Genomic DNA, 23,316 nt, shown 5'->3' on the forward strand with positions numbered 1-23,316 from the left:
TGCAAAATTTAATTAAGGCGGACAAAATAAAATTTGAAAATATATGGAAACAGTGTTGGCTAATGTACCCCTAATATCTTTACCGATTTACTTTTATGTGGTATATTCGCCTTTTGTTTCACTATTAAATTAATACAATTAAAATAAAAAATATTATACCGGTATTCCACCGGTATTATTTCAGTGCTGAAGCGATTATCTTCGATCGTAGCCTTGATAATGTAGGTGTTGATAGTTACTTACGGCGGTAGGAGCGGCAATGAACCCCGTGCAGAGTAGAACGTGAGGTGCGTTGGGATAAGTGCATATATCTACTTATAATTCTTTGGCTGGTTGGTAACCCTCTATATTTTATTTTTTGTTTTACTGTTATTAGGTTACGGGAGTTTTAGGGAGTGAAAAAAAAATGATTTTCGTTTTATGCGCTCGCGTGATTGCCGATGGATTATAATTAGACAAAAGAACTTGTTTTCCACGCATCGAATGTAGATCCCTATGACACTTCCTCCAAGTCTTCTCCAATAATGTTTATACCGTATTTTAATTACCTACCTTAAATGTTACATTTCTAAATATTTTTTTTGTGCTATACATACTTCAAAAAAATCGCTGGAGGCGTAGCGGTAAGAGCGTGCGAATTGCAATTCCGGCTCATACCAATGAGTTTTTCGGAACTTATGTACGAAATATCATTTGATATTTACCAGTCGCTTTTCGGTGAAGGAAAACATCGTGAGAAAACCGGACTAATCCCAATAAGAGCCTAGTTTACCCCCTATGGGTTGGAAGGTCAGATGGCAGTCGCTTTCATAAAAATTAGTGCCCACGCCAATTTATGGGATTAATTGCCAAGCGGACCCCAGGCTCCCATGAGCCGTGTCAAAATGCCGGGACAACGCGAGGAAGATGATGATGATGTGACACATACTTCCAAAAAAATCTACAAATATTTTACGTGACAACTGCTTATAAGTAAATATTATGTAGGTACACGTATAAAGTAGAAAATATCTTATAGGTACATAATATAAAAACCGATCATGTACGAGTAGGATTCACTATGGGTTCCACAGTTACACATTTTTATTGCATATTTTTTGTTTAAGACCAACTCACCTATTATAGGACATAGGTCTTCCATTAATCTTTTGGCGTTGAACTATTTTTTGTATATGTATTTATGTAATACAATTCTGAGTTAGGTTATGGTACATTTTTGCTCACCTACTTATAGTTATGTCTTATATCTGATATGTCACATGATACCAAAAATCGCCGCAAAGTTAAAAGTTCATTTATTTACGTTACTCATCTTCGGATCACCGACTTACTACTTCCTTACTTGACATATGTGTACTAAATTTCAATTGAACTAGTCCAGTAGTTACGGTGAAAATTGGCTTTAACAAAATGGCAGACACACGAGTGATCTTATAAGGGAGATTATTTTCCTTGAGTGAATGGTATGCATTTACCCCAATGCACCTCACGTTCCACGCGGCGCGGCGTAATCTGGCCCCTATTTCACCACGGTGACAGGTACGACAAAAACATCACTGTTATTGACGCCATAGGCATCCATGGACTACAGTTACCGCTAACACTGATTTAAACTTTCACGATTTTTACACATTATTAAATTGTACAACGGAACCGCAAAACGTTCAAGCGGATAAACAAGACCAAGTGCGGGTAGTTCGAAAAACTCGCGCGGTTAGAAGATGCTGATGTCAACTTAAGCCAGTCTTCTCCGAGACCACGGGGACAACGCCGTCCTCGAAACGTCGGAGGTAAATCTTAAAACTTAGATACGCGATTAAGTCCCGTTGTACAATTTAATAATACAGTTACCGCTTACCATCGGGCGGGCCGTATTCGTGTTTGCCACCGTCATTGTACCTATTATTAAAAAAAACTTTATTATATCGGATAAAACAGACATTTCTCTCGCGAAAAAATCTTGTGACAATTGTCACAAGATTTTTCAAAGAATTTTCGGTAAGTCTTGACAGGAAATGAGTTCTGTGTCGCAATTTCGATAGTTGCCGTGTTTCTTGTGACAATTGTCATTAGCTTCGCAAAATAAGATTTTTTTAGTGGCAATATAATGGAGTTTATTTATTTATTAAAATGTTGGTGGCAAACAAGCACATCGCCCGTCCGATGGTAAGCGGTTACCGTAGCCTATGGAGGCCTGTGACGTCAGCAACAGTGATGTCGACAACTGTCGCACCTGTCACCGTGGTCGTGGTGAAATAGGGGCCAGTAAGCAGTGGCGGATTTGCAGTCTTTGCCGCCCTAGGCTCAGACCCTGTAGCCGCCCCTTCAGCATCAGCACCCATCATATTGACTACATTTAGGTCAGGCAACGAAAAGGTATGGAGGGAAATGCTTGGGACACATTTTTAACTTAGTACCTTTTTTTGGACTCGTTAGGAGGTGAAAATATCAAAAGTCCCCGGCCGTAGCCCTTGAGCGGGGGTAGGGGGGTTTGATTTGAAGGTTCCATTTTTCGGTTTTTCGCTTATAATATCTTAGAAACTATGCGTCGTTGTGACATGATCATTATACAAAATGAAAGCTGATTAAATTTGCTACAAGTTTTATACAGTCGAGTTTTTCGATAGGTATCTTGTTTAGTTTTTGAGATATCCGCTCTTGAATGTCTATAATTTTGCATTAAATTTCCATCAATAATATTCACGGTGCTCACGAGGAAAGGAACCCGAAAGATTTTAACAGTGTAGCAGATCTGCGAAATCGACTCCACACTCGCGTTCGCGGCTTCGTGCCGCGATTCACGCACGAATGTGGAGGGCCCTATTTGTATTTGTGCCCCCCTCCAGACTATTGTGCGTGAATCGCGGCGCTACTTCGCCGAGCGAACATATCGCGACGTTGACGTATGACTCCACACTCTCAAACTTCTCGGTGATTTCGCAGTTTAGTTCGGGCCAAGATGGCTGAAAAGCATCAGCTGATCGAGTTTAACTGTCATTTATCTAAGGCATCATGCTTGCTGTAGCTATTTTTCCATTTTGTTTTGTTGTAAAACCGTAAAATATAGCCGCTATATATAATAGAATTAATATTTATCATGCAACTGATGAGCCAAAATAGTGTGTATTGTGGAGTCTTGCAAGTTCGCGCTTCGCGCCTCCTTTGACGCTGGCCGAAAAACCGACAAAAAACGGGAAACAAGGCGCGAAGGCGTGAACAATCTGTGAAATCGACGCCACACTCGCGTTCGCGGCTTCGCGCCGCGATTCGCGCACAACTGTGGAGGGCCCTCAAGATATCGAAAAACTGTACTAAATAAAACTTGTAGCAAATTTAATCAGCTTTCATTTTGTACAATGATCAGTCGTTACAACGCATAGTTTCCGAGATATAAGCGAAAAACCGAAAAATAGGACCTCCAAACCTCCCTCTTCCCCCGGCTACGGCCGGGGACTTTTGATATGTTCACCTCCTAACCAGTTCAAATAAAGTTACGAAGTCAAAAATTGTATTCCAAGCATTTCCCTCTATACCTTTTTTTGAGAATTCGTTGCCTGGCCTAATTTTAAGTTATTTCTTGTTATCATCAGCGATTTTTTTGTCACAATTTGCCGCCCCTAATATCTCGCCGCCCTAGGCTCGAGCCTACTGTGCCTTATGGGAAATCCGCCACTGCCAGTAAGTACCTAATAATCGCAGTGGTCTTAAGTATCACAGACCCTACTGGCGCTTAAGTCCTTTATGACAATTTCTGCCTATTTTAAATTGTTCAAAAAAAAAGAAACCGAATAATTATATCGGACTACCGAATTTTCACGAGAATCAGTTGAGAAATGTGATATGCAAAGGAGAAGAATTCGGACATACGAAAGCATTTTTGCCCAAGTAGAAACGGAGACCTTCGCCAACGCTCGGTCAATGATGGTTTAGGTACAGCTAGCTGCAGAGAAAAGGTACCACCCCTGCATACAATATCTATCTGGTCGTACCTTTTCTCTGCAGCTGACTGTACACCTATAAAAATGGTTGTCCCTGCTGTAATTTTATACCGGTACCGTACTTTGTATTTCAACCGGTATAGTTTTACCTTCAAAACGAACCGGTATTGATAAATAATAACGGTACCATACCGCTTATACCGTAAAGAAAGCATGATGCAGTCTCTGCTTTGCACAATTATTGTGTGGACAAAATTCTTATAATCACCGAAACATATGTATGTACCTACGCACATAATGTCATTGAAATAAAACATTGTTATTTTATAGTAAATTTATATAATACTCGATATATACACATAACAATAACCAGACCGCAGCGGTATTAGCCTGTAAGCTTCATCTCTTGTCTCCAAATCCGCAAAAACTAGTTAGTACTAAATGCTGGTCTTGCTGATATTTTATTCTTGTAGATTATGGCTTGTTTCTTGATTATTGAGAACAGCACGTAATCGCACACATATAGACGGAACGAACGGCAACAAAGTTGGTGTAGACACTAAGACTTTCAGGTATTAAACGAATTACGCTTCGTATTAATAGGTAAGTAATATTTAAATGAATATATGATATTCTCTAACGTAAATACAAGATTACAATTGACATCAAATGTCATTGACGTACAGAAGTCATATACTTTTTTTTAATGACGCAAAATTGATACCAGCATAATGAAAATCAATCCCAATCAGTAAAACGAGTCTTTAAACTTTTTTCATTTTAAGCGGGTTTTGAAGGAACAAGTTACTTAAATTCAATTGTAATCGTATTGTTTTAGGATAGTTTACTGCTGTTTTCGATCGTTACGACCTGTAAATAACAACAAATCAAATTTTAAATAAATTTATTTACCCTATTTTTTGAAATACAATTTATCTACTGGTATACATTTTCGTATGCGTATATGATGAAATGTCTAAATAATGTCAAAAACGAGCTACGACGACGTATACGTCTGCTTCGATCCAAGGCCAGCGGCCATCTGACTCGAAGAAGAATTTTGAGTGATGTCGTCAATGTATGGAAATTGTACGAAAGTTTACATTTGGGATTGAATTTCTGTGTTGTATTTGTGAGTAAAAATATAAGTAGATAATAATTTGATAGTTTAGTTATCTAGCTTTCAAAATCACACAACAACTCAATTACTGTTAAAGGCAAAACTGTAATGCGTGTTGCTCAAACGGAACTCCATATTTTGATTTTTGGATACTTTTAGTGTCGATTTGTAGAGAATTACAGCAAATAAAAAATATTATGCCGTGAAGAGCCGGTACACGGCTTCTTCGTGAACAAATTTACGTATAATTTAATGCAGTTATTAAACATATCTTGAACAAATTGATTGCACAAAGTGAGCTCTAAATCGAAAACGTCATATACCGTCCCCTTAAGTGGACGGATTGTAATTTGCGCGATAATACCTATTCTGTTTGTAGACTAATGAGCAATTGGTAAAAACCGTGACGCTAACTCTCACTTTGCGCTGTTTAATGACCATCAAGACTTAATACTACACGGGTTTTCAGGCACAGTTAATAAAACAGATATTTAGGTAGTAGCCTGAAACAAATAAATATCAATCAATACAATTTTTAACCAATTTCAAATAAGGGTTCCTCAGTTTACTATGGAACCCTAATATAGGAGCAGGTTATCAAGACCGTTTTTTAGGGTTCCTAGGAACCCTTATAGTTTCGCCATGTCCGTCTGTCAGTCCCAGGCTTTGCTCCGTGATCGTTAGTGCTAGAAAGCTGCAATTTGGCATGGATGTGTAAATGAATAAATCCGACAAAGTCGTACAATAAAATCTAGAAAAAAAATTTTTTTAGGGTACCTCCCCTACATGTAAAGTGGGGTGTAATTTTTTTTTTCGATTCAATCCTACAGTCTTTAACAAACATTTTTTGATAAAGTGAATATTTTCGGATATAATCGCTCCGAAAGAAAAAAAATTGTGCCCCCCTCTCACTTTTGAACCATGGGTCCAAAAAATATGAAAAAAATCTTAAAAATAGAGCTTAAAAAAAAGCGGCCAAGTGCGAGTCGGACTCGCCCATGAAGGGTTCCGTATTTAGGCGATTTAAGACGTATAAAAAAAAAACTACTTACTAGATCTCGTTCAAACCAATTTTCGGTGGAAGTTTACATGGTAATGTACATCATATATTTTTTTTAGTTTTATCATTCTCTTATTTTAGAAGTTACAGGGGGGGGGACACACATTTTACCACTTTGGAAGTGTCTCTCGCGCAAACTATTCAGTTTAGAAAAAAATGATATTAGAAACCTCAATATCATTTTTGAAGACCTATCCATAGATACCCCACACGTATGGGTTTGATGAAAAAAAAATTTTTGAGTTTCAGTTCGAAGTATGGGGAACCCCAAAAATTTATTGTTTTTTTTCTATTTTTGTGTGAAAATCTTAATGCGGTTCACAGAATACATCTACTTACCAAGTTTCAACAGTATAGTTCTTATAGTTTCGGAGAAAAGTGGCTGTGACATACGGACGGACAGACAGACGGACAGACGGACAGACGGACAGACAGACAGACATGACGAATCTATAAGGGTTCCGTTTTTTGCCATTTGGCTACGGAACCCTAAAAAGACTCATTTCTTAGTAGAAATTCGTACAAAGCGCTGCGAAAGTACTCCCTTTTGCTTGTAATGTACATGATACTTACTAATAGCCCGCGTTTAGCCTATTCCGACAGAATGGCAACTACGGAACCCTACACTGAGCATGGCCCGACATGCTCTTGGCCAATTTTTTTTCCTATGTTTGTTATACACCTTGAAACCTATCAGTTAGCAGCGTTACATAAAAGGCATAATAATTTTATTCCTTTTTGAAGTCGGATTTTTGGATAATAAAATTAATAAATTCATCGATTACGAGTAGGTTTAGTTAAGACTAGAGACGTCTGTGAAATATCGTGGTGCGGAAACTGCAGAATCGTAAAGCGTAAATCATTAATTTGTGTTCAGAAGACCGCGCTTCGCGACGTTGACCGATCAAGCGTTTCTGCGTGGTACCTGGTGCCTATTCTCGTAAATAAGTCGCGCGATATCTCGCGCATATAATTTTGTATACCTACCTGGTGCCGTGTAGTGCGGTTAGGTTAGAGATATGCACTTATGCAGGGCCGTGACAGTATGCGTCAAGCGCGACCTCGCGTCCGCGGCCGCGACGCGGATGCATTTGCGCATGCACCGATGCAGTCGAGTTTAGGGAAAACAAGCACGTGATATTCGCTGGCGGCAGTCAGACGTCGCATTTAAATTGTTCCTCACTATAAATAAATGCAGTGGCTCCATTTTCGCAATTAAAACACCCGGCCACGCATTTCATGAAAGATGTTTTTTTTTCTTAAAAACAATGGAAACTAAATGTGAAACTGGGTAGACGTAAGCATCCTGCGACACTGCCTTACAAATTTAGTTACTAGCGACTCGAGTGTGTGGTAGCGAGTCGAGATCATCGTACCGCTGTTACGAACCTATTTTATTTTGCAAGACTTACGTAAATATATGGTTTTCCTACAACATGACGTAAATGTATCAAACGTCATAAAGTGTGATGACGTTATAAGGACGAAATTATCGGGTTTCTACAAGGATAAAATTATTAAGTAGGTACCTACCTGGAAGTAATATTTTTCTGTCAGTACCGGAAATCTAACCCTGAATTGTGACAAAATAATATCGCAACTGGATATAAAAAATAACAAAAATGTGAATCACTTATTCCATTATGGTTTGTAATTGAAAATAGGAATATACGTTGTGATGGTAATTACTTATATATTTGTTGGCGGGTTTGTCATCGTAAAATTGATTGTAAACTAGTGCTTGTTGGCAGAATATGTCCATATTACTTAGACTAGACTTCTATGTTTAATGTTTGATTAAAATAATACTGAACAAACATTCATTACACACACTACTAAGACATGCATCTAAATTTTTGACAGTTAGTCTGAATGTGAAAATCCTTTCCTTTGCAGTTGATCATTTTGAGAGGCACCTTATTAGGGTTCCGTAGCCAAATGGCAAAAAACGGAACCCTTATAGATTCGTCATGTCTGTCTTCTGTCTGTCCGTCTGTCCGTCTGTCCGTCTGTCTGTCCGTCCGTATGTCACAGCCACTTTTCTCCGAAACTATAAGAACTATACTGTTGAAACTTGGTAAGTAGATGTATTCTGTGAACCGCATTAAGATTTTCACACAAAAATAGAAAAAAAAAACAATAAATTTTTGGGGTTCCCCATACTTCGAACTGAAACTCAAAAATTTTTTTTTCATCAAACCCATACGTGTGGGATATCTATGGATAGGTCTTCAAAAATGATATTGAGGTTTCTAATATCATTTTTTTCTAAACTGAATAGTTTGCGCGAGAGACACTTCCAAAGTGGTAAAATGTGTGTCCCCCCCCCTGTAACTTCTAAAATAAGAGAATGATAAAACTAAAAAAAAATATATGATGTAGATTACCATGTAAACTTCCACCGAAAATTGGTTTGAGCGAGATCTAGTAAGTAGTTTTTTTTTATACGTCATAAATCGCCTAAATACGGAACCCTTCATGGGCGAGTCTGACTCGCACTTGGCCGCTTTATTTATAATATAACCACACTTAAATTAAATTCATAAATACCTATTTCCAGCATGTTTATGCTTAGAATGAATGACGTAAGCTTGATCATTGTCTTGTCTTGTCATTCGCTCCCGCGCACCCTTAGGTCACACCTAACTTTCATTACTTCAGACATACCAAGCATGTTTATTGATCCAGCAGATTGTAGCAAGAGGTAGCTCTTACAATACTTGGGTGAATAACGAAAGCTTGACCATTGTCACGCCTCGCGCCGCCCGTCGACCCGCAAGTCCCAGTTGCAACCGTTAGGTCACCTCAGGCGCGCCTACGCACGCATTTGAAAGTGTCTGCTGCACACCTTAATCGCACACATATCACCGACTATACTATAACCATGGATACAGGCACAGCGTGCTTCTACAGCAGGGCCACTATGGCTAAATGTCAGAAAATCATGAGTATACTTGTTAGGTTCATCTGTTCATCGGCTATAATGCCTATAATTTTAATCTAAGATTACTAAAAGCTTTCAGTTTTCAGCTTAGGCTTTCTTTCCGGCCAAGCTGAATTATTAGTGTTTTTTTATGTGAATGGTGGAATGTGTAAATGACACCTTGGGATACATATTAGAGGTAGGCAGTAGGCACCTATAGGTATCTCCGGTATTTTCTATTTATAAGATGAGAACCGTTTCCTTAATTCCTTCTGGTCTTTATTTCAGTTTCTAGTACTAACCGTCTCATAATTTCCACTCCTGTAAATCAGTAAACAAGTCATTTCTGTCGGCTAATCGCAATCACACCGTAGGATGCAAAAACGTTCTGTGCCTGTTATTATTTGTATCTTGGTGTAGATGTCTCTTGCCGAGGCCGTAACTTTCAGTCTTTATTTCTTTGGTTCTGGAACTCATCAATCTCCCTCTTAGCCACTCTAGCCAGTCTTATCTGATCGCTGCACCGTGAACGGACATTCTGTGCCTTATACATATCTGGTGTGCGTCTTGAGCGATATGTGTGTGTGGGTATACTGTGTACCCGAGCCGCTGAAGTCTTAAATAAATTCTTTATGTCTTTCTAACTTTAGTTTTTTAACTTCTCTGACTCCACTTCAATGGTCAGTCCTAGCTGACCGCCCGCTGTACCTATCACACCAAACCTTCTGTGCCTTGTTTATCTGGTGTGTGTTCTTGTGTGTCTTGAACTGTCGGTCGGTGTGTGTGTCGGCCGAGGCCACACAAAGGCCCGCCGTCGTCGATTTACGGCGGGGCGCCGTGCCTGCACTGTATTTCGGGCATTGCCGATCTCCCGCGGCCGGTGAAACGTGGATGTGGTAGGTTAGATTATTTTTATTGATAAGTTTTTTGAGCTGGAAATGCCTGTGACATAACCAAAAGCCGGCTATCTTAACTTACTTTATCACTTAGGAACCTAAACAAAACCAGAAGTCATAGCAAGAGCAAAAGTCGTCAAGGAAATCCCTGGTCAGAAAAGGTATCCTAATGTGAAAACACCAGAACGTGAGTTTGGTATCATACCTATGTATGCTGTGATAAATTGATAAGTTTCCAATTTTTCTGCAGAACTGACTCCTTTTTTCTATGCTTTAATGTCATTCATAATAAAATGATAACGGTTTCGCTGCACTAAAATCGTAAAATCCATTCAATAAACGTCATTAGTTTCGGCACTCGTTCATATCTCAGCGCTTTCCAGATTGAGCAGCCGATTATCGGAGCCCGGTGGCCTACTCGGCTCGAAGAATTGGTGTAAACGTACACGGAGGTTTTGATGCTATCTGACATTGCGCATCATTGCAATTTCAAGAATCTCAAATAGGTACCTATTCCAACCATCATACCGCATCCACGCCATCTTCATTCATACATCCCCGCGTAACGTTCTCTAGTGATTTTGTTATCGGCGCGGCACCCCCCGGCGACATCCGACGCCGCGCGCCATTACCTCCCCCCCTGTTGCCCCTCGACCCCCCGCCCCTCGCTCGCCCACACACTCATTAGCCCGATCGCGAGTGCACTCGCCGCGGCTTGAGTTTTTAGTCGCGAGGTATCTATAGGTCACTTGAGCTGAGTCAGAGCTGACAGTCAAGGATGGGTGCGTCGCTACTGTCGCTAGGTATAGCGGTTTAATGTCGGTGACTGGCGAACGAGCGTCCTGGTGAATTCAGTTTTAATTTTATTGCACGTACGCACTAAGTATCTATAGATATACAATACATGGCTATATTGTATTCGCCTGTAATTGACACGTTGTAACGAAAAAAGCTAATGTTACGTCAGTCATCTTTGTAAATAAGTAAACGTACTCGTATTAAAAAGTGGTTTTACTTTGTCTTTAGGGCTTTGATGGAGAGGAGTACCATCTAAATCTAACCTCTAGGGGCCCAGCCACGATGCTGACGATCGTAGGTCGACAACCGCCAATTGAAAAAAGTTTTTTTCAGAAGAGCTCCTTATTAAAACTACATAAAATAAGCAAATTATAAGTAGGTAAGTACCTTAATGACAGATGCAATCACCGCTAGTTCTCAGTGGAATTAGCTTTTACAAGTTTTACAACCCGAGAAACTACGTCCGTATCCGTACACTGCCTACAAAGTCTACAAACTACCTTACTAATTCTTTGTTTTTTCATTCTTCCGGGATTCTCTAGCTAGGGGCAAGCTCGAGAATCATTCTACATTTCAGTGTTGTTGTGCCGATTGAACAGTTCTGCCTGTCACGCGCGAGTTCAAGGCAAAGCCTGGACTTTCCGCGTACGGCGTAGGTATCATGCTATCGGTGCAGTGTCGCAACCAACTACCTATAGTACTCGTGTATATGTGATCTGTTGCTACGCCATATGTATACGTAATATTATAATCTGTGACGCTTTCAGCCTTGTCTTACGTACCTACTGTTGGTGTTAACCGTTCTCGGAAATAAAATATTGGGTATTTCTAAAACTGGGACGACAAATCAAAAACTAGCGTAGGTACTTTACTTCTTTATTTTGCGTTCAGTGTAAGTACTTATACTTATCCTTATTATTTTATAAAAAAAATTGTGATTTCGAAGTTGCATGGTCCCATAGAAAAAGTTGTTCAGTATGACCTACATAATCACCTCGCACAATATGGCTAGTTGTTGAAAAAACGCCCTGTATAATTTGTAAATGATAACTAAATACATACCTTACTTACATAAATATTTATTGTTTTAATTTTATATCTCTTGCACATAAACGTATATGTATTAGGTATTTTACTCCACACAATCACAAGTTCTAACTAGGTAATCGTTAAATAAACTTGTAAAGAAATTAAAGACAGTGCTAAAATCAAAAATAAAGTGTGCATTTTAAACGCTAATAACGCGCTAATAATGTGAATGGGTAGGCGTTATCAAACACCACGCACGTGGGAAACTACTTACTTAAGTACTTACACGACTTAGGCGATGGATTAGCCACGCTCACACTTTACAGGCAGGTAAACAAAAACCACGAGTTACTATGCTACCTACTAAGTCAAATAAAGTTTATAGCGAACTGAAGTATTAAATATATTAAAAGCGGGTCACTCACGTATTTTAAGTCGAAAACTCTCGACATGTTTCACTCCGTACCGAGGAGCATCATCAGGAGCGTTTTCGACTTAAAATACGTGAGTGACCCGCTTTTAATATACCTATTTAATATGTCTGTGTTTCACCTTAGTTTTCGAACTGAAGTAGTTAAGTAGGTACAACAGATGGGTAGTCTATAAGTAGAAAGTGTTCTTAAGGTTTAGGTTAGTATTATGTAGATGAGTAACCTGTCCGTACGTGGTGTTAGTGTTTACGGGCTAACAATGGCCTCCCACGCCGCGTTCGAGGCCTCAAGGAAAGGCCTGGCCGTCTGCCAACTAATCACCAGGCAGCGCGACGTACGCCGCCTCACTAATCACTAGCTAACTGCTAACATTCATTACTCCGTGGGCCTACTGATGCCAGCTCCATTGTCTACGAAAGTGGAAGTCCACTTTTGACAGCATCCTGCCAATGGAAACGGACAAACCGCATATAACCTGCAGTGAACGGACTCTAAACTCGTAACGGCTTAAAACTAAAGAATCACGTAACCGGTCGTAGCGGCCGCTACGACGCGTAGCAACCCCGAAAACTCAATCGCTAGTACCTAAACACTTATCTAATCTAACTAGTTTGTTGAAAGAACAAAACTGCGTAATCAGTTGCTAACTAGTTACTTCGTAGACGAGCGCGAGACGATATTAAGAGACAAAGTTTAATAAGTACCTACTTCAACTTTTGAAGGGGCGTCTTCATTGTTCCGAAAACGAAAACTTTCCACGGCCGAACTTGGAAAAAGGACCGGTCGAATACGGGGCGTTTGTCGCGAGGGTAATGGTCGCCGAGAAAGCTGATGCGTCGAAGGGAATTAATTGCAATAATAAAGTGCGGGGGCTAGGCTAGGCCGGTGTTTACCGCGCGGCGGCGCGGAGGTCGCGGGGCGCGGGGCGCCCGGCCGGACACAAAGGCGAGAAGCGGCCGGCCGCGGCCGGGCCTTATCACCGCACACAGTCGCCGCGCGCGCCCCGCGACGGACGTCCCGCGACCGTGACACGAGATCAGTGAGACAGTGATCAGTGAGCGCTCAGCGCACCCGTGATACGCTCGTTCAGTGCTAAGACATTCCTGCAAAACGGCGGCACTCTCGGACATTGTAAACAGCGCGCACGTGCCGGCTCGCAAGTAAGTTCAGTGCCGAGTCGAGAAAAGTTAGATTAGTTTACAACTAGGTAAAGACTACCTGTTGTTTAGGCAGGATCCCACTAATTTCCAGACCAAAACAAGAAACTGTGTTAAAGTTCAAAAGGTTTAGTTTTATGTTGTTTTTGTGCATTTGATCCAAGATTTATAATTTTAGGTACTTTTTGCACCAGTTATGGAAAACTTGGCAGCAGTTAGAGAACATAGGTAGGTACTAGGTACTAAGAGACTTTTACCTTAACTTTTCAAAATTAAATCTTGGCGGTAAGACGCAATATTTTGCAGTCAGATCAAAAGTTCATGATGTTAAATTGTCACTATGTAGGTACCTTTTAAACGGTGCTGCAATTAAAATAAAGTTCAATTTTCTTTGGTAAATCATGGGTAAATCGAAATTACATTTTAGCCACATGCATAATTTCTTTTTGTTTGATTATTAATTTATAGCTACATAACAATTTTTAAGGCTAACTTATATTTAAATCACATCTGTAAATGTTGGTGACGCCCGCTAGTTACAAAATACACTAAATCCTTATCTTTTACCTTCAGTTAAATTCATAACTAAAAATATTTTTATCGTGAGAGTTTTGATACCTACTACCCCCAAACTTTTTGCTACATATTACTTATAGGACCTATAAAGCTACCGGTTAATATACACTAATACGGTAAAAACATATACACTACATAATTTATTAACTGTCATCAAAAAATTGTAACAAAACAAAAACACTGTAGCATTAACTAAAAATAGGCGCGTTACTTAAAAAGTAAAATAAAATATCCACAAACAGACAGGATGATAACCATAAAAATTATAAAATACAAATTAATTTTTTAAAACAGGTAAGTAGGTAGGCGATACAAACACACAAATCGAATCAAGTAACAAATTACATATGTATTTAATATATAAAATGTGTGTGAAACGCGAACATAAAAGTGCTCCAACAAGAAAAGGATCCGAGTAAATAAATAAAATGCTGTCACAAAACGTCAAAACAGGTAGACACATCTAAAGAAGTGGTGAACGATTTGGAACACGCGGCGCCATCTACCGGTGACCGAGAGCGAGGCGCGTACAAGGTCACCGTGTCAACGACCCGACAACTTTTGCCGCCCACTGTTGTCGTAGGTCATAATTTTATGTCTTCTTTTTGTTTATCTTTTCGCAAGTTTATGGGTCCGCGTAAACTCTATTACTTACCTAAATTGCGTTTCAGAAGTTTCGTAAATATAAACGTGTTACCGTCGGTAGTACGTTGTTTATGTATGCGATGCAATGATGCAATATATACGCTGATAACGCGCGGTGCAACGGCCGCGTCTGTTTTTGTGCAATCTGTGACATTGTAGGTAAACAGGACATTATTCAATTATTTGCGACATTCACATTATCATCGCGGGACACCTACCTACGACATTAATGAACTGTCCAGTTTTTTAATTTCCGAAATAAAACTTTAATCAATATCATCCTCTTTACGAATATTTAACAAAGTGTGCTATTAATTGATAGTATAAACTTTACATTTTACTGTATTATTAAATATTCCTGTCATAAGCAATTATTAGCTGATAGGAAATTAACACCCTTAGGAATCGACCTTAATTAAGTAGAGCTTCTTTGCGAAAAGTTCAGGGTTGGAAAGGCGAGATAACTTTTCATTAGTGTCTTTGTATTATGTTGGCTTGAATAGGAATGATGCTGTTTAATAAATACTTGTTTTAAATCACGGACACGCACCACAAGTCTGAGCTATCGGTATATTACCAGATTAGCCTTCAAAAGTGTTCTATCACATCTGTAGCACCCTGAAAAAGTATTATTACTTAAAACTCTTGAGCAAATAATTGTATATGTTTGTTAACTGTAACAGTTGGTTTAAAGTGTTATAATTTTGTTGCAGAAGGCGAGGTGGTGCAATGGCGACGAAGGGCAAGCGTCCAATGCGCGCGCTGACGCCCGGCGACAAGATCGAGGCGATCCAGCGCGTGAATGACGGCGAGTCCAAGGCGTCAGTCGCGCGCGACATCGGCGTGCCCGAGTCCACGCTGCGCGGGTGGTGCAAGAACGAGGACAAGCTGCGCTACATGACATCGCGATTGTCCTCGCCTGATACCGACAAGAGCAGCGACACTGAGCCACTGGAAAAACGCGCACGCACCGAGTCGCCCGCCGCGACTTCGCCCGCACCGCTGCCTCACGCCGGCCTCGACCTGTCGGCTCCGGCGCCGGCACCCGCACACGTCCCGCACCCCTCCCCGCCCGGTGATGCTCCAGTCGAGCTGACCACCCGCCGCGCAGAACCCGCCCCCGCTCCGCCATCCCCCCGAGACCGCAGGCCCGACCCTGGTGCTAGCGTCTCCATGAGCGCCATCAGCCCGCTATCCGGCCTCGCACACCTGCCTGGTCTTGCTCATTCACACCTCGGTCTCAGCTTCAATGAGATCGCCACCAATTTGACGCTTCTGGCACAGCTGAACCCAGGACTATCGGCGCTGTCCGCGCAGCCAGCAAGCCGCGCGTTGAGGTCTGTGCGCTCGCCCAAGCCCGCGCATAATGGCGTCCTCAACATTAACGAACCGAGCAAGCACCGCAGCAAGACCCACCACTACTCTCACTCGGATCCGTATCCGCGACACAGCTCCAAATCAAGTCATCACGTATCCTCCACTACCGCTAACCAGCCGGTCGATGACTCCCTGTGGTACTGGCTCAAGACGCAGCAGGCCATGCTCGATCTCACATCGCAGACCACAGCGGCTCACCCTCTAACCCTCGGGAAGAGTGAACCGAGCCTTCCACCAAAGCCCGTTGCGCCAACGGTCCCTATCAGTTCACACCTTGACTACAATAGGAACTCCTGGCTGTGGCAGTATTACAAACAGTTCGGCGGAGCGATGCCTCTGCCGGAGGACAAACTCAAGTCAGCCTCACAGGTGCCAAAAGATAAGACATCAGAGAACATCCTGTACTCGCACCTAACGAAAGGGAAAACCGAGGAGGAGCGAACTAGCACGAGGAGCCCGGTGCAACCCCAGCAGAATGGTGAAGTGCGAGAGCCGAGTGGCGAATCGGTGCGCGTGGCCGAGCCGGCCGCCAGCCCCGGCGCAGGCGCCGAGAACAAGGAGCCCGTCGAAAACAAGAGCCAGGCCAAGGCTCGCACCGTGCTCGACAGTCTACTGTTCAACAATGGCGCGGCGGACGCGCGAGTCGCGGCCGCGTTGCCCGGCGAGTGGGAAGCGGGCGCGGCCGAGGCGCTGGAGCACGGCGACAAGTTCCTGGCGTGGCTAGAGGCGAGCGCCGACCCGAGCGTGACCCGTATGCACGTGCACCAACTGCGTGCGCTTCTGCATAATTTGCGAGCGCGCCGCACGCCCGCCACTGCGCTCGATCCAGCGCGTCGCAAATAGGCGGGTTACAGTCGGCCCCCTCGCTACAGGGAATATCTTCAATTATGTGTACATATGTAGTCTACGTCGCCAGTAAGCATTCACTTGTGATATGTGTAGCCAAATTTGCGTAATTTCTTTGTTCTAAAAGAAAAGCTATGCATTATTTCCCTTTAGTCTTAAGAGTAGCTGTTAAGACCCGACACTGTTTGCAGAGTTCGTCGAGCCGCCTCGTTGAACGTCTTTAATAATTACAGTTTTCCAGTTTAACAAATATAATAAGTGTAGTGTCTGTTAAATGGATCTTAAACAAATTGATTTCCGATGCACACATTCTGAATATACATATAATAATTATTAATAGTATCGCTGTATGTTGCCATTTGATGATTACATTCCTAGTTGTATCCTTATAGTTTATAGTTGGATCCCTATGTTCTACCTCAAGTCAAAACTTAATGCTAAGTCACGGCGTCCTTTCAACCGTTCACGGTGTATTTAAATAGGTGTGTGTGGTGCGTGTGAGCGCCTCACGCGTGCGGGTCTAGGGAGGACGGACGGACAGTGTCCTGTCCACTTGTCCCGGTTGTGGACAGATACCAAACCAAATAGCGAAAGGATGCGATCTTATTCGATGTGCCAATCGTGCGAACAAGGTAATATTGTTAAGGTATAGATGACTCTATCGCGTTAGAGCTAGACTCGTTGTGTAATTGTTTTCTATTGCTCAGTATTTTATATATGTAGTAGACATTCTCGATGTCACTCGGAATTGTATTATATGTTAAAGTTAACAGTTAAGGAAACTGTGATCAAAATTATAAATTATTGAGAGATTATTAATATTGTAAGTACATTCCTAAATAATAGAGTGTATTATTGTAATGTTAAATATTGTCCACCGCGGCCGCGGCCCGCGGCCCTAACCCTGCTGCTCCAATGGATGGAACTTTATTTGCATTTCACATTTATTATAAATAAAAAGATTCGAGAGATGATATTTTGTACAAAATTAAAAATTTGGATTATAAAATTATAACTCTCTTATCACAGAGTTTGTGATCTCGAAAATGTTGATTAAACTTGATTGAACCTTTATGCTATGACTTTTATTGCCTCATGTTCACATCATCAACCATTACCAGTTGCTGGCAAATTGCGACACCATACCGAGAAATGCATCTCAAATATCTCAATGCCTAAATTGAATTTGAATACCTACCTACATTACGCCAAATTGAAAAAGCACAGGCAAAAATTTACATTAACAGCAGCCGCAATCTTGGCCGAGTTTTTCGAAACTTTTGTAGGAAACTTCATTTATTTTCCAGTCGCTTTTCGGTTAAGGATAAAACCGTAAAGAAACCTGCATACAGTCGCGATCAGATATATCGGGGCGGTCAAGGAGCTCACAAATATCTGATTGTCAAGGCGCTAGAGTGCGTGTGAAGATATTTTTGAGTACCTCGGCCGCTCCGATATATCTGATGGCGACTGTACCTACATTCAAACCTACGTGACGTTTCCAACCCGCTTTGGACCAGCGAGAGGACTTGTCCCATCCCTCTTGTGCATGAGGTGAACGCACAGTGCTCAGCAGTGGAACGTGTTAGGCTGAATTATTATTTAATTTGAATTATCGTAACGACAATAGTAGTTTATGCAACAGTGATATAATAAGGGTTCTTAAAATTCAAGGGTCGAAGTTACAAAACGAGACGTAGTCGAGTTTTGTAAAAAAAGACCCGAGAATTTTAAGAACCAATTATGAGCTGTTGCATACATTACTTTTTCTATGACAGCTGCAGCAAAAAAAAAAAAAAAAAAAAGAGTTATTATTAAAAAAAAAGAGTTATTATTTAAAAAAAAGAGTTATTATTAAAAAAAAGAGTTATTATTAAAAAAAAGAGTTATTATTTAAAAAAAATTGAGTTATTATTTAAAAAAAAAAAGAGTTATTATTGTAAATGAAAACATACCTCTTTCAATCAAGATGATCGGAACTTGTATCTTTAAAAAAAATAAAGCAGTTGTATTATACTCATAAGATGACTGCTAGCAGTCATCTTATGAGCCTATAGACAAAGCATTCAAATGACATTGCTTTAGATATCACTGTCAGTCATTTAATTGACACATTTAAGTGCTGGAGTAGAAAAAAACCTTATAAGCATAGCAAGCATAAAGCAAGTTTATTATGATGGTCGTATTGGGTGTTTAACGAGTCGTTCCAAACTTAAGAAATAGAACCCTTTAACGCCATCTGCTGACGAGTTAGGGAAGCGTAATAAAACGCGCCCTGAATAACGTTGAATTGAAAATGTAAATGTATGAACAACGCTACACGTAAAATTAATGTAGTTGAAAATGTAAATGTATGCACTTACCAATAACATAGGCTTCGAAAGAGGCTCGTATTCAAAGAAGTCGGACACCAGCGAAGCGACGCCTTGCCAAGTATTGGTTTCCGGGTAGCAAAGTTTTGTTGGCCGGATAGTAGTACACACCATTTTCTACAAATTACCAAACCAACAGTACTTATAGGTAAAGTAACATATATATTATTGTGTAATAATCAGTAAAACAAGAATCAAAAAACCGGCCAAGTGCGAGTCGGAGTCGCGTTCCTAGGGTTCCGTACATTACACAATTTTTAACAAGATAAACAACTAATTAAGTCCGACTCACGCTTGACTGAACAGTTCTAATAAGTTTTCCTGTCATCTATAGGTAAAGAGCTATTTTGTTTGTGGATTTTTTCATAATTTTAGACCCAGTAGTTTCGGAGATAAAGGGGATGGTCATTTTTTTGCCTATTTTCTGGAATTATTTCTAAATTGTTTATTCTAAAATTATAAAAAAATATATATTTTAGATTCTCACAATAAGCTCTTTCATTTGATACGATATAGTATGAATACTATGAATAGCTTTTGTTTCTCATTTACCCCCTAAAAGTGGTCTCCATGTTTAAAATTCATTTGTTTACATTACATTGCTATCCTATTTTAGCGTCCAAATGTCTTTTATGTCTGCATGCTTTATTTTTTCTTTGTTTTCATGTACTATGTTGTGGCGTTAAAATAAATGTATTTCTTCTTCTTTTTCTTCATTTGTCTGCCTTTGGGTCACAAACTTACATATGTGTACCATTAATTGGTCCAGTAGTTTCGGAGAAAATAGGCTGTGACAGACGGACAGACAGACGCACGACTCGCACGAGTGATCCTATAAGGGTTCCGTAAAACAAAATTATGAGATAGGTACCTGCAATCCACATTCATTTGGTGCTTGAAATAGAAGAGGTCTCTTGAATTTATAGTGGAAATTGTACTGGCGCCTGAAATTCTCCGCATAAGCCAGTAACAGGCGTTCCTTTGTGGAATTGGTGTAGTAACTTGGAGGAAAGCATGTTCGCGTTTCAAACACAGGCTCGGTTATCTCAGGCCAGCATAAGTTTATCACGCCTAACTCATAGATGGCGTTATTCAAAGACGGCAAAGTCAACGGTTCCTTCACATCTTTGAGGGTAAATATACGGGGTGAAATTTCTTCGAATTCACCTTCTTCTTGCGGTCGGTCAAATATTACACTGACTTTTTCGTCTAATTCTAAAACAGGCTCTAACTGTTCAGTATCAGACTTTCTTTCCAAAAATGCTATTGTTTGTTGTGACATTATTAACACATTAAAATTATATTTATAAATAAAATAAACCGAAAAAGTAGAATCACTGTAGTATAAAATAAACAAAACTACGTAAATCGTGATTACAGTCGCTTAGCAACTGAAACACAACGTCTGACAATGAAAAACAATAATTTCCTGAAAGATCTACTTTCTGCGTTTATATAAGGGGCTCAAACAGTCTCCCAGCATTTAGTGTTGCCAGAATATAAACTTTACCGTACATTCGAGGCAAAGAGTATTATACTTGGTCAACCAGATCTTGTCAGTAGAAAACGGCGGCAAATTTGAAAAATGTAGGCGCGAAGGGATAGCGTCCTATAGAAAATTTGAATTACGCGCCTTTTTTTACTGACAAGATTTGGTTGACCAGCTATATAATATATATTGTATACAGGCCTACTGAGGTCAGACCGATGGTTCCAATGGAGCCAAGAGTCTGTAATTTAAATTTCTTTGAATTTAGCAGATCTAAAAACATTGTTATTTTGTAAAACAATTGCACCGCTATTTGCGTTAATTTAAGAAAATTAATGATTTCATTGGCAACCCTCAAATAACTGTCATCGATTCAGCTGTACTGTCAGTGAATATTGACGCACGTCAGTGTCATTGTCAATTTGTCATTCATTTCATTGTCCTTGCTGTTCTATGACTATTAATTTATAGTGTTTTCAGCATGAAAATGAGTATGGAAAATCGTGTAACGATCTAAAGGCAATTTAATATCCGTCTTTTTATTTTGTGGTGACCAAAAACATTAATACATTATTTGCTTGTGCTATAAACTAGAATGAGTGTTATCATTGTTCAATATACATAAGAATAAAGTTTAAGGTCCATGGTTTAAAGTACAAATGTGACTAATCGTTTACAAAACATAGTGCCAATCGCGGTAATCGTTCCTTAGATTAATCAAGGCTTATCAAACACAGTGTTCGTTAAGTTTGTACTTGTGTCACATATTCTACGATGGGAAACAAATCGTCTTTGATGTTGAGAGTAGAAGAAATAGCTCAAATTCAAGAGGAAACGGGATGTGAGTTTGAACTACGCATTTTTAGTTTGACCTTTATGTATTTACGTATTGTGAGATTTCCATGTTTTTCCACCTTGGCTTGTGTATCAAAGGTCACAGTGCCTTTTTATTGTTTTAAACTATTTTTCTTACATGAATCATTTGTAATTAGGTATCGTTGATTTTAGTCATATTTAATAGACATATTTGTTGTCTAATGGTTTAAGTAAGAAACTGACTAAAATGGAAGGTCCGTATATATTATTTACGTACCTTGGTTAAATTCCACACAATAAAAATGAGCTCATGGGTTCTAGAGGAATTTGAGATTAACTAAGGGTTTTCCGTTATCTTATTTTTTACTTGTTGTCTACCAAGCTGTCAAAAAAAAGCACCTCTCTATCAACCCAGGCGGGAGATCACCTGACAATAGGGATGATGACACATGTTGAATTTTATAACAAAATCTAGTAAAATAGATAGCAAATGAGCAATTTAACATAATATTGTAGATATTAAAAAAATATATGGAAATAATACAAAAATACAGACCCTGAAAGTTTCCAAATTAAAGTTTTTTTTTTACTTTCAAAAACGAAATAAGTAAGGATACCATTCGATTCCTCACATTTTATCCTAAAAAAAATTGTATAGCAACTATATACATAAACGCAATATTTCACCGACAAAAATGCAATTTTCTTGTTTTGTTCATACTTCAAGATGCACTCTCAGTGACCTTGACGTCACGTTCATATAGCGATTTGTTAGGGGCGTTTCGCGAGTGAAGTAGGACTGTAGGACTTTGACTATCATTTCTGACTTTTGTATTGCTTTAATGCAATGGGTCCCATATAGACATTTGATCCTAAAAACAAACCTGATTGACCGATATCATAAATGAAAATTTGTCATGTAGCCTATTGTTTGTTGCCCTTGTCAGGCTCCCCACCCGTGCAGAATGGTTACAACGGTTTTTTTGCACTTGAGCAAATTCGTAGTTAAAACGGAGCTTTATTTTGGTTTTAATAAAACTGCTTTTCGTTTGCAACAATTTTTCTCAAAATGTTGACAGAGAAGTTAGTATTTTTTTTTGCTGGTAATATCCGTTCTGGGTAGACAACAAATTAAAAGATACAAAACACACTTCTTGATTAAGTCCCACCACCTTTGATGTTGCTTATGTCCATGGGTGACAATGACAGCTTCCCATCAGGCGGCTTGTTTGCTGCATGACTATCTCATCATAAAAACCTAATATATGGTCTCTTGAGTCAGGTATTAATATAGCAACATTTTTCCACAGTCACTCCAAACCAAATTGAGCGCCTATACTCAAGATTTACATCCCTGGACAAAAATGACTGTGGTACATTGTCTCGAGAAGACTTTCTCCGCATTCCGGAATTGGCCATCAACCCCCTCAGTGAGCGCATAGTCCACTCCTTCTTTGCTGAGAGCCATGATGACCGAGTCAACTTCCTGCAGTTCATGAGAGTGTTGTCTCACTTCAGGCCTATTAGGAAGAATAGGGAGAACAAATTGAATAGTCGGGAGGAGAAGTTAAGATGTAAGTTGATTACACTGAAACAGATATATTCATTTTTCTATGTAAATATGTGTATATTCAGCCATGTCACACACAACTCTGGACTCCATAAACATAGCCCAGTTATTCATGATAAGTTGATAAGGCAGTATTACTAGCAAAAAATTAAAAGATTATTATTAAACAATTCACAGAAACATTTTTATATAGCATGCAAATCATGCAATATGTATAAAATAACTGAATAAAATAAGATATAAGAGAAAAGCATAAAAACTTTCAAATACAAT

The 23,316-nt window shown here is 39.8% G+C and overlaps 3 protein-coding genes across 4 annotated transcripts in view; 2 read left to right on the forward strand and 1 right to left on the reverse strand.

Moving 5' to 3' along the window:
* The window catches only part of LOC134655686 (dynein regulatory complex subunit 7), a 226,016-nt gene extending 205,451 nt beyond the window's left edge, over positions 1-20,565 (reverse strand). Inside the window, exons 1-2 of one of the 2 annotated variants that reach the window (XM_063511133.1) lie at positions 20,040-20,565; positions 19,160-19,285 (exon numbers count right to left, since the gene is read on the reverse strand). In XM_063511133.1, coding sequence (XP_063367203.1) covers positions 19,160-19,285; positions 20,040-20,450 — 537 coding nt within the window. In that variant the 5' untranslated portion in view covers positions 20,451-20,565. The remainder of the gene's footprint in view (positions 1-19,159; positions 19,286-20,039) is intronic. The other variant, XM_063511134.1, reaches the window with a different exon arrangement.
* The window catches only part of LOC134655735 (calcineurin B homologous protein 1), a 307,947-nt gene that overhangs the window by 282,336 nt on the left and 2,295 nt on the right, over positions 1-23,316 (forward strand). The window contains exons 2-3 of the mRNA XM_063511199.1: positions 21,297-21,498; positions 22,784-23,047. Of these exons, the coding sequence (XP_063367269.1) occupies positions 21,432-21,498; positions 22,784-23,047 (331 nt within the window). The 5' untranslated portion in view covers positions 21,297-21,431. The remainder of the gene's footprint in view (positions 1-21,296; positions 21,499-22,783; positions 23,048-23,316) is intronic.
* LOC134655798 (protein distal antenna-like) lies at positions 12,997-17,870 on the forward strand. Its single transcript, XM_063511261.1, has 2 exons — positions 12,997-13,355; positions 15,287-17,870. The coding sequence occupies exon 2, from the start codon at positions 15,303-15,305 to the stop codon at positions 16,791-16,793; it is 1,491 nt and encodes a 496-aa protein (XP_063367331.1). The 5' UTR covers positions 12,997-13,355; positions 15,287-15,302; the 3' UTR covers positions 16,794-17,870.

This window comes from Cydia amplana, chromosome 17 (assembly GCF_948474715.1).
Source record: "Cydia amplana chromosome 17, ilCydAmpl1.1, whole genome shotgun sequence".
Taxonomy (NCBI): domain Eukaryota; kingdom Metazoa; phylum Arthropoda; class Insecta; order Lepidoptera; family Tortricidae; genus Cydia; species Cydia amplana.

What these genes read in the sequence shown, in the direction of transcription:
- LOC134655798 (XM_063511261.1), top strand. Translation starts at nt 15,303, where the DNA reads ATGGCGACGAAGGGCAAGCGTCCAATGCGCGCGCTGACGCCCGGCGAC.